General features: G+C 44.6%; 1 protein-coding gene across 1 annotated transcript; it reads right to left on the bottom strand.

The window, feature by feature from the left end:
• Window positions 1-5,458: 5,458 nt before the first annotated feature.
• On the bottom strand, window positions 5,459-11,194 carry LOC120675350 (KRR1 small subunit processome component-like). The gene is made up of 12 exons (XM_039956550.1): window positions 10,807-11,194; window positions 10,600-10,676; window positions 10,389-10,499; window positions 10,057-10,125; window positions 7,354-7,410; window positions 7,216-7,254; window positions 7,007-7,117; window positions 6,827-6,909; window positions 6,661-6,742; window positions 6,195-6,338; window positions 6,031-6,111; window positions 5,459-5,931 (listed from the first exon to the last, which is right to left on the bottom strand). Exons 1-12 carry the CDS (start codon window positions 11,018-11,020, stop codon window positions 5,815-5,817), a joined length of 1,185 nt encoding a protein of 394 aa, XP_039812484.1. The 5' UTR covers window positions 11,021-11,194; the 3' UTR covers window positions 5,459-5,814.
• Window positions 11,195-11,825: the final 631 nt, after the last annotated feature.

The following is an 11,825-nucleotide window of genomic DNA, read 5'->3' as shown; positions in this document are numbered from 1 at the left end:
TCTTAGAAGAAGTTATAGTCAAATATAACATGCTAGGGAAAAAAGAATAGGAAAAAAAAGAAAAATGAAAAGCTACCATAAAACAAGGAAGAAAAAACAAAACACAAGCAAAAATTGCATCAATGGGAGAAGGAAAAAATAGAAGGAAACAAGGAGAGAAACATAAAAAAAGAAGAGAAGCTAATTTAAATTTAAAGGGGAGGGGGGACGAAATAAGAAATACACGTCTGACAATATAGCTTAGCTAGTGGGTAGGTACGTACGTTGAAACTGACTGCATCAATAAAAGTATTTTCGTTTACACCGTCACATGTCTCCTCACGCAGCTATCTATCTCGTGTGGCCTCATGGATATGATTTATTAATTGCTGCACTAACTTGTCTTGTTGAGCCAATTCACTACAGCGACGATGGATGTAGGGATTCATCTGCTGCTCCTTGTTTGGTGGAGCAGCAGCGGTGTGCGGAGCATATAGATGGCCAACGGGCTAGCCCGGCCCGGCTAGATCCGGCACGGCCCGGTAGTGGACGGGCCCACACGGGTCGTGCCGTTGCATGCTTCATGCCTAGTCTTCGTCCCAGGCACGGCCCTATGGGCCGTTTTTCGTGTCGTGCCAGTCCATGTAGCATGGCACACTTCCCGGGCCCATCTCCCTCAAAATATCTCAAACAATTCATAATTCTTCACATTCACCAACATTCACATTTCACAATTACAATTCATCACACAGAACACAACACAAGAAGATAGCAAGAACATGATAATCAAAATGAGTTGATGGGCAATGTTGCCTCGTTAAAAACCTTTCTAGATAAAACTCACCCTTGTGAGAAATCCTAGAAAGAAAAAAAAGAGTGCAGCCACCTCATAAAGTCATAATTAGTTAATCATTACAATCCACAGTGGTATAGTTCAAATGGCCACCCAAAATGTGAGTTTAAATGGTCACTCATCTCACAGTAAAAGCCAAAAGCTAACTCTCAGTCTCTCAAATCCTCAAGTCTCTCAGCTCACAGCATCTCCACCACCAATAGTTGCTTCTTCTTCATCAAGGTACAAATTCTCGAATGACTCCTCAAGCTTTGTGTCCTCAGTTTCATGTTGTTCCCTTCTTGCTCTTAGCTCCCAGTCCTTGATGCAAGTGAGAATCTCCACATTCTCTGGTGACAGGGCCGCCGCCGCTCTTCAAGTATCCTGCCAGTCAAACTGAAACAAGATTCGAAAGAGACAGTAGATACAGGAACTGACATGATATCTCTAGCCATTATAGATAGGATTTGATAGGTTAGCTTATGGTCACGCCACCAGAGAATTAAGTCAAAATCATCATCATAAGCAGTGACACAATCACTGTCTCAGTAAGTTGTGAACTCACTAACAACACCACCAGATGAAGAGGAAGAGATAGGGGGAGGACCAACAACACCTGAACCAGCTTGTTCTCCAAAGATCTTTGCCCATGCTTGCTTTTTCTTACAGAATGAGCTGATGGATGTGGAACCCTTTGAGATCTTGCTGCAACAAACTTAGTCTCGTATTTTGTAAATAGTTTATACAATTCAGATTTGACTTTAGCATAGTATAAACTGTAAGAGGCTCTAGTACTTTCATAAAGTTATTGCAGCACATTATAGAATCCTTTCATCTTAGCTCTAGGATCAAGAATAAAAGCATATAAATATAGCACTGGTATGTCCTCCCAATATTTAAGAAAATTAAGCTTCATTGGACCAACAATATTTCTAAGGTTATGATCTCTTTCAGCAGCATACAAATGAGAAGCAATCTCTAAGATATGGTGCAAAATAAGTAGACTTGTGGGATAATAAACACCAGATAAAATAATAGTTGAATTATAGAAGAGTTGCGGGAATTCCATTACCTTTTCAGCAGCATACCAATGATTTCTAGTCGACAATTCTGAACCATAATGATAATTAATAAACACAGAAAAGAAATCCTTGTATGGAATCAAGTGTTTAAGTATCAGATAAGTGGAATTCCATCTAACATTCATGTCCAAGCCAAACTTTCTAGGTCTAACACCCTTAGCATTACAATATTCTTTAAACATTGTAATTCTTTGATTAGAGGAATTCAAGAAATTAATTGCAGTTCTAAAATCCTCAGTAACATGTTTCAACCTCTTCAGTTCAGATTTGACAATAAGATTAATGATATGACAGGCACAACGTTGATGCACAAGACAATACTTACGCTTATGAGGATCAAAAAGTGTAGGTGCAGGATCAAAACCCAAGTAACCAAAGAACATAGGTGTCAAAGTCTCCATAGCCTTAGCATTAGAAGAAGCATTGTCTAGAGTGACAGCAAAAACCTTATCAATCAAACCAAACTCCTCAACCACACTAGATAACCTTTTAGCAATGTTTTACCAGAATGTTTAACCTCAACCAGTCTAAAACCAATAGCCCTTTTATGCAACTCCCAATCAGCATTCACATAATGAGCAACCACACTAATATAGTCCTCCTAGCATTACCAGACCAAATGTCTGAAGTTAAAGAAACAGAAGAAGCAACAGTCAATACAGATTTCATAAGCACATCACGTCGATCAATAAATAATTTACCAAGATCTCTAGTGGTGCTCTGTCTATAAACCTTAGCAAACCGAGGGTTATGAGCACAAGTAATGTAATCCTCCCAGGTCTATCTCACCTATGTCTAATGGAAGGTCCAGCCTAGCAATCAACCAGCACAACTCAATACGAGCTACAACAGGATTATAGACCCAGTTATGGAAACCATCACGATTTAGATCAATCCTAGACTGGAACCTTTGAGCATGGTCAATGTTTTTCCTACAAGATGACTGGTGCCTAATCAAATGACCAGTACCAGCAGAAGATCTAGCAGACAATCTCTTACCACACATGTTACAGATAGCAGCAATTCTAACATCATTTTCCTTGACCTCCTTAAAATCAGCCCAAACACTAGATTTGCGCTTACCAGAAGATGTGGTACCTTGAGTGTCGAGGGAGCAGCACCCTGTCACGGGCGCGTCCCCTCCTCCACCGTCGCCGGCATCGACATCGACGACGTTGTTCGAAACGATGTTGTCACCGACATCGATACCGAACAACGCCGCAGCATCCTCACGGACGTCAACGTCATCCTCGATTTCCAGCTCGTCCGCCTCCGCCTAGGAGTCAGATCCGTGGAGGGGGTACTCATCCGCCCCCGCCATGGCGACCCCGAGCTCGGACGGACCGGACGGCCGACCCTGCCCTCCAGCACTGTTCCTCAACGGTGCACGCTGGTGACACCTAGCCATATCTAGGCCAGAGAAGGAAGACGCAGCATCAAACACCGACCTATGCAGAGGGTAGAGAAGGAGAGTTAGAGAGACAGTAAAGAACAGATCTAGGGTTAGGATGAGCAAATCTAGGATTAGGGTGAGCAGATCTAGGGTTAGGGTTAGCAGATCTAGGGTTAGAGTTAGGGTTCGCCGGCATACCTGTGCTACCACCGGAGCTCGGTGCCGGAGAGGACGAGGGAAACCCAGAGGAGACGAGACAAGCACCGATTAGAAATTAGAATCGACGGCGACCGGCGGAGGAGGACAGTACACGAACTCACATAGTTCGGCGAGATTGAGAGGACAGAGGAGAGGAAAGGAGAGGAGGGAGGGAGGAGCCGAGGAGACAGGGGTTAGTTAGCTCGAGGCGAGGTGGAGGAGCGGCGGCGTGGTCACCGGAGCCGGGGACGGTCGGAGGAGAGCGGTGGCCGACGGATCTAGAGACGAGAGCGACAGCGAGAGCGAGTGCGGCGGGTGCGAGAGGCGAGAGCGAGTGGCTGGTTAGGGTTTGGAGGGGGGTGCTGAGTTGGATTTTATATGGGGCGGGGGCACGGCGGTGCTGGGTTGGGCCAAAAGTCCGGCGACCGTTGGGGAGGAGGGGTTAACAGGCTGCCTCCGGGCCGACCGTTGGGACGGGCCGTGCCCGTGCCGTGTCACGGGCCTGGGGAGCGGCCCAAGCCTGTCCTGCTCCCCCAGGCTGTGCTTACCCGGGCCCGTAGGTCAATGGGCCGGGCCGGGCCGAGCTTGGGCCGGGCCGGGCCGAGCTTGGGCCGGGCCAAAAAACCGGGCCCCGTGCCGGGCTAACGGGCTCGGGTTGCATGGCCAACTATAGTGGAGCACAAACTGCCTCCATGCGCGCGGTCGGCGGACGAACACCCAATGACCCAAGTCACTTTCGTCTCTTTTTCTCTTTCTTTCACCAAAATCACGCTGTGTTGCCTTACTCTACTCGTTTGTGTTGCAATTGTGTTCAGCGTGATTTGAAGATCAAATTTTTGCGTGTTACTTAGAAACGGATGCAGTAACGATAAAGGACAAGCTAAGAGAAATTGGTAGAATAGTAGCAAGATGTGAATTATTTACTCGGTGATTAAAGGGCAACGGTTTTCTTGGGGGGACGCTGGTCGACGGGCGTGGGTCGCCAGCAAACAGGTACGCACTGTTCTTCTTCCTCCCGTTCCTCCTTCTTCCTCCCGACGCCCATGCTGCTGACCGCCGCCTCCGCCACCGCCCTCCACCGCCGCCGCACTAACCGAGCACGCTACCGCGCCGCTGTCGCGCCGTCCCGTCGCCCCCGCCACCGGCCACCACCCACCGGTTGTCCGGCACCGCCCGGCCGACGGCGCTCCCGCGCCGCCGCGCCCTCCGCCGGACAACCCGCCTCCACCACCGGGCCGCCGCCACCCCCGGCCCCTTCCTCTATGGCCGGCGGCCATGGGAGCCGGCGAGCCGTCCCCTACCCCCAACAACCCGGACTCTAAGGCCGCCGCCTCCCGCCACCACCCGGCCGCCGGCAACCTCGCCGGCGGCCGCTCCGCCCACTCCCACCCTCCCCTTCCCCCCTCCCCCCAAACCCTAGCTTGCGGCCGCGACGCGAGGTTGAAGACGACGGGTTGAGGATGCCCGTTCGCCGCTTCCGCTAGCGGCGCACCAGCGCCGAATAAGAATTTCGGTTTTCTTGGGCGATTTGACTCACAAGTCAACATTGTATTTGATAAATGCTAATAAAATTTTTTATGCAAGTTCTATTAAGGAAAATGTAGTGGCTCCGGTACTTAGACAGTTAGAACTTGGACGTACCTAGACGCAGTTGCAGTGCAGTGGCATTATAAAAAGTAGATAACGACTTCTAGAGACATCGGTACTTCACTTTTTTCACATCCCATGCCTTCTAGTTTACAGATTGGCGTGTACCACTGCGGTGCAGCCACTGAAACATAGTTTCCAACACTGGTGCACCACAGCGTGCAGCCACACAAACACAACAGAATAGGCATACCGCTGGACTCCCGGGCAGGTCGGCAGGGACTCCAGTAATACAGTTTGAGATGTTCCCAAAAACCATCGAGACTCAAATCTAGAGCAGAGGCATGCTCGCACGACGGGCTAGTCAAACAGATGCAGGGCTGTCGATGCTGAAGAAAAGGTAGATTCATCCATTTCCTCATTGCGCAAATCAACCAAATCATCCAAGCAGTAGGTTCACGCAAAAACATTCAAGGGTATATGGGACCAAGCGATGACTTATGCGAGGAGCCAGAAAGACTCGAATCTGTTCTGTTCCTTGGTCTGATCTGATGACAGACCAACAAACCATGCAGAGCAACTATTGCATCAAGAACAGACCTTCAGTAGGTTTTAATTTTTGTTCCATCATCTTCAATTGCAACTCATGCACTCTAAAGTGATGCGGGCATGAATGAACTAATTATAGGGATGGCTTGTGTAATCATTCTCGATTCTCACTGTCTGATGCAAACGAATTATGATTACTTGGAGTTGGTTGATTTCTTCTTTTTTGGGCGTGATTCTTCATTACTTGCAAGATACGATTCAACTCTGACATTCTCTTGGGTCTTGTTCTTTCTGAATTCCTTTGCCTTTTCCTGTAAATAGAGAACAAATTCAGGATGATATATTAATTGAAAGTTTCCCAATATTCCTGAAAAATTTAACAAAAACGGTCAATAGTTACAGCTATGTACCTTTAATGACTTGGCTATATCAGCTATCTCACTATTGTCATTGGCAGTCTTGACAGATTCAGATGGACCTGCAGTGTTCTCCTGCAACAAATTATAAGGTATGTTTTAATCATCAATGCAAGAGGATCATAAAAACAATACCTAAAGAGGGAAAATATTCTAACCTTTGGGGGAACAAATGCAGCCTCTCTCTTTCTTTTGTTTTCTTCAGCTTTCCCTGATTGCTTCTCCAGCTTCTCTTGCCATTTCTTTGCTGATTTCTTTTTCTCACTCATGAAATACTCACCAGTTTCAAGTTGAGCATCGATCTACAAATCAAGGAGCACAATGTGTGAAATGAGAATATATAAAAAAAAATGAAGCACCTTCAACTAGAACTGCTAAGCCCACAAAGTACAGCAGAAAAAGGAAGTTGCACTCCAAATCCAAGTAGCATACTAGGAATAGCACTAACTTATAAAGAAAATGGCATGATATAATTTTATGTGTGCATGGACAGTTGACATAAGCGTAAGTTCTAGGACAGGGCACCTTACCCTAATCATCACTAGCCCACTGGTCACGAAGGTTGAATATAAAGAGGTACAGACTTAAGTAATAATAAGACACAAAAGAAAGTCACTTGCTTACCTTGCTAGGCTGTTGAGGTGGCGGAAAGGGTGTGTATGGTTTCTTCTCCTTAGTTTGAGGTTTCTTCTGTTTGACATTCTTCCTAAAAAATAAATTGGTGGCAGGGAATCAGATACATACAGTATATTTGATATTGAACCTCTAACAGAATTATGATGTTACTTACTTCTTGAACTTCGGTAGAAACCTATCCCAGTTTTCAGTGGCTAGAGCAGGATTTTTGGCTAGCTCGCGTTTGATTAGGAGTTCCTGTATAGTTTAATAGTAACCAATAAGCAACAATAAATCGTTTTCTTGTTAACATCCCTACATAATAATAACATCTCAGAAGGGAGAAACCAGTCACCTTGATGTGGTACACTGGATGCTTGATATTCTTCATGCAATCCTCTACAATCCTTCTAACTTGTTTCAGTCCCCTTCCCGTATAGGAACCCATGGCTGCAACCGTGTTTCCCTTTCATTGGGAATGGCAACAGAAGAAATAACATTTACAAATTGCATCAAAGGGAGGAAATTCAAAGTGTAGACATAAGATAAGAAAATACGAAAAACCTGCACTAAGATGTAGCAGCCAGTCAAAATCTCAATGGCCTGTATATCACAAAACAATGTGTAAGCAACAAAAGGAATTATGATTATTCTAATTTTGACATTAAATGAGGCACCCGTGGGAATGAGAACATTTTTTACCTTAAGCGTAGATAAATTAGGGCCTAAAAGGCGTTCTCTCCTTTTAACAAATCGTTCCTGTAGATAACATTATAAGTGTACTGGAATTAAGTTCAATAGAACCAACAAATTGTGAGCGAGCACACTAAATCTCTAATTATATTAGCACATTATCATAAGGTCACTCCAGTGATTCTTAAGTAACAGAACGCCATCTGAAGAAACTTATGAAACAGGCTACTAAATCAGTATCTGTAGGCTTAGATAGTTAGATTTGAGAAATTCTTTTAAGACAAGTAAGCAACAGAGTAAGTGTTATGCAGATGACTATATTACAAAAAGGCTTCCCCATTTGTGATTATATGAACAGAACAGAAAATTCACAGATTAGGTAGAAAGCATGAACCTAGCAAACATGAGAAATTAGCATTATAGAATGAGTGAACAACCAAACATTGTTTTTATACAAGACATTACCAACTATGTAAATATCTTACTAGCTTTCTACCGAATCTGGCAAAGATAATACGGTTCTCTTTCTAGCAAGTGATACAGAAATGGCTTATAACATGAGATGGATTCTAACACATTTTGAAAAAATGTCTGGGATGTGCACAAATTACCACAAAAGTGAATTGATCCCTATGAACCTTGAGGAGCATAAGAAACAGAGGATTTCGGAAGTTTTTAGGTGTCCTGAGGGGACTTTCCCAATTAAAGATCTATGGATTCCTCTGCATCATCAGAAACTTAGAAGAAAGGACCTGCAACCCCTAATTGACAAAATTCTTAGAAGAATTGTGGGGTGGGGACTGGGGAGGGGAACTACTCTCTTATGCTGGTAGATTAATACTAATCAAAACTTGCTTGGCAAGCATTCCTATTTACCTCCTCTCCTTTAAGTTTCCAAAATGGGCCTTGCAACTCATAAACTCTCACATGGCAAACTTTCTTTGAAATTACTTTGAGGGACATGGAAAAATTCATCTTGCCAATTGGCAACTTGTTAGTATGAGAAAAGAACATGCTGGTCTTGGGGTCCCTGATTTGCGGGACCTCGGGACCTAAACTTGGCCCTGTTGGGGTCATGGGTCAAGAGATTCATAAAAAAAATGAGGATAAGTTGTGGCAAAAAATAGTTAAACAAAAATATGTTAGAAGAGCGCCTAACATTTTCTGCCTCCCCAGTTGCCCTTCCCCTTCAACATTTTGGAAAGGTGTAATCTGGGCAGCTAATGCCCTCAAGTTTGGGTATAGGTGGAAGGTGGGGGGGCGGGGGGTAAAAACATTAGGTTTTGGGAAGATACTTGGTTTGGTAATGCTCCTATGCCAGTTCAGTTCTGGGACTTGTACTGCATTAATAATCAAATAGGTGTGACCTTGGATAAAATTTGGGATGGACAGGAGGTAAAGCTGACCTTCAAAAGGAATTTTGATAGTAAGATGCTCGAGAGGTGGTAAGAGTTGAAGGAGATAGTTTCTAGTGTGGTCTATGACCAAGAGTGTGATGCCTTAGTGTGGGCTTATGAGAGCAATGGAACTTATTCTGCTCAATCTCTCTATGCTGTCATTAATTTTAGAGGGGTGCAGCCAGTTTACATCCCAGCTGTGTGTGGAAGGTTAATGTTCCTCCTAGGATCCAAATCTTTCTCTAGCTCCTTTCCCACAATAAGCTAATGACCAAAGACAACCTCTTGAAGAGAGGGATAGAAAAACCTAAAGAGTGTATGTTTTGCTTAGAAGAATCAATCTGCCATTTTTTTGTGACTGTGCTGTTGCGAAAATCCTGTGGAACACGTTTTCAGATTTTTTTGGCCTCTCTGTGTCTTGTTATGCAGATGTAGCGGGTAGATGGCTAGATTGCATAAAAATTGAGCGTGCTAACACCATCTCTGCAGGCGTTTTATGGTGTATCTACCTAACAAGGAATGATTTGGTTTTTCATTCACAGCTTTGGATGGATATCAAACAGGTGTTCCGAAGAATCTGGAGGTGCATGCAGCTATGGAGGGCGATGTTCAAGCAGAGCATGGTGCAAGATGTGGACCGCTGGTGCAACTGCTTGGAGGTTCTGATCGCGACCCCTTCGGTGACAATGGCTTCGTGAAGAAGCTCAAGCATGGGGAGTTCGATTGGAGCTGGCTGGGGAACTGAGGCTACTGGTTGTTGACCCTCCATGGATGTTGCTCTGGTCCCCTGTATCTGAACTGTGTTGGTTTGTTTTGGGGATATATCTGCCTGTTGGGGCTGAACTTGCTGTAGGCAAGCTTCAGGTCCCCCCCCCCTTTGCTTTCCCTGTTGAAAACCTGAACTGAATCGTGTTTCATGTTGCTTCATTTCAATGGAAATGGGGCAGGGCGTTTTTGCCTGTCCGTCTAAAAAAACATTACCAACTATGTAGTGTCATTAAAAAATGGATAAAACAAAAAAAAATGAACACCAAATGTTAACACCACCTCGAAAATAACAAATGACAATGGAGAATCAAGTAATTTGGCAACAACAGAATGCAGTTGACCATGTTATGACAGTTTAAAAAGGTTATTTAGTATTCTCGTCAAATAAGTACATCATTTAACTTTATATAAGAATGATCTTTACATTGTTCTTCCAGGGGGTACATATTTCATAGCACACAGAGAAGCACCTCATGACACTGAGTTAATTAAGGATAATATCTAGGGACATATAGACTTAAAGTTGAATGACGAAAAAGATGCTTACCTTATTTCTTACAAGGCCACCAATCTTTATAATGTCACAGTTCATCTCATCATCAAGAATTTTGATCGCCTGCAAAAATAGCAAGAGCAATATCAGATAAGTTCCATAATCCATACAGCTATCCCAAACAAATGAAATTCTCAAAAATTAGCCAATCAGCCTGCAGGAGTAGATCATGCAACATATAGATGGCATACTATAGTAGTATACTCAAAAAAGATAGCAAACTAAACTAAAACCTGCTAAGATAAGCAAGTATGATTTCAAAAGTTGAACTACAAGCTCTGCACATGATGCGCAGATTCTGACATCTGATGCACAAGGAGTCATACCTGAGGTGCAGGGACACTCCTGGACAATAGCTTTATCAGTTCTCTGGCCTTGACAATAATGTAGGGGTCCCTGGTCTTCCTGGTGGTCGAAACAGTCATGGATCCCTCCACCTACACACACAGCATGAGCCAAAAGAGGTCTCAAATCAATAGAATACCACATAACGATCACGCCACCTAATAGCAACCGGAAAATACGCTAATCAGGTACCAAATTAAGCTCGCACGAGATCCCGTGCTCCTTCAATGCGCCCTTAACGATCGGCCATGACTCCTGCAGGTACTTCTCTGCACCCAAACAAGCAACACCTTACCAATTCCCCTCCAACTAACTCAAAATGTGTCCGACTAAGAACGAATTCGCGTCACATTCCGAAGGAATCGCAGAAGGGAGGACGAGAGTAGGATGAGCGCTTGCCTCGGTACTGGGGGAAGAGGGTAGAGAAGGAGCTGACTTCGAGCATGCCTCCCTCGTTCCAGGACGGGTCGAACTTCTCGATCTTCCAGTGGTCGATGTTTGGGTCCTCGTCCCACGGCTTGGGCTTGTCGTGCTTCCCCTTCCGCCGCCAGTTCTTCCCCTCCGGCGCCTCCGCCGCCGCCGCCGCGGCGTTAGCTTCGTCCTCCGACGCCATGGCTGAACTGAAGAGGGCTAGAGTTCCGTGGGGCCTCGAGGAACGGAGCAGTAGGATGCGGCGTGGTCGGTCGCCGTGCAGATTAGGGTTGGTTGCTTTGGTTGCCGCCGGCGGGGACGAAGAGGATGGGGATGGAAATGGAATGCGGGAAGAGGGTTTGGGGGTTTTGGGTTCGCGTGGGCTTTTGGGCTTTTGCGGTGCTACGATGATCACTGTGAGAAGACCACGGCCTTCTAACTTTAATAACAACCATGCTTAAATTCAGGGTCTAATCAACGGAAACGTATCTAGTGCAAACTATAACTTTGTGAAAATCCGTGCAAACTACGATACAAAAGTCATTTAAATTCACAAAAAAATCACACATCTAGATGATATTATGATACACAACTTTGTAAAATATCTTGTCCAAACTCGACTTCGTCTGTGAGATATAAAAAAAACAAATTTCAAGCCAGGAAGTTGTCCAGATGATTTGTTAGAAATTTATTATTTTTATATCTCACAGATGAAGTCGAGTTTGGACAAGATATTTTACAAGGTTGCGTATCATCATACCATCTACATGTGTGTTTTTTTGGTGAATTTAGATGATTTTTTTGCCATAGTTTGCATGGGTTTTCACGAAGTTATGGTTTGCACTAGATATATTCTCCTAATCAACACTTCCGACAAAGGTCTTTTGATGGCCCTTCATCATGTCAATAGAGAAAAAAAAAGGGTCTTTTTGGTAGGCTCCAGCTATGCTCCCTCGGCAGCTCCTGCTGGAGCTCTACCAAACGATCTGAAGTGGAGCAACCCCGTC

The sequence above is a fragment of the Panicum virgatum genome, chromosome 5N (genome assembly GCF_016808335.1).
Source record: "Panicum virgatum strain AP13 chromosome 5N, P.virgatum_v5, whole genome shotgun sequence".
Classification (NCBI taxonomy): Eukaryota; Viridiplantae; Streptophyta; class Magnoliopsida; order Poales; family Poaceae; genus Panicum; species Panicum virgatum.
Note: the sequence above shows the minus strand (reverse complement) of the source record. Positions and strands in the feature narration are given on the sequence as shown.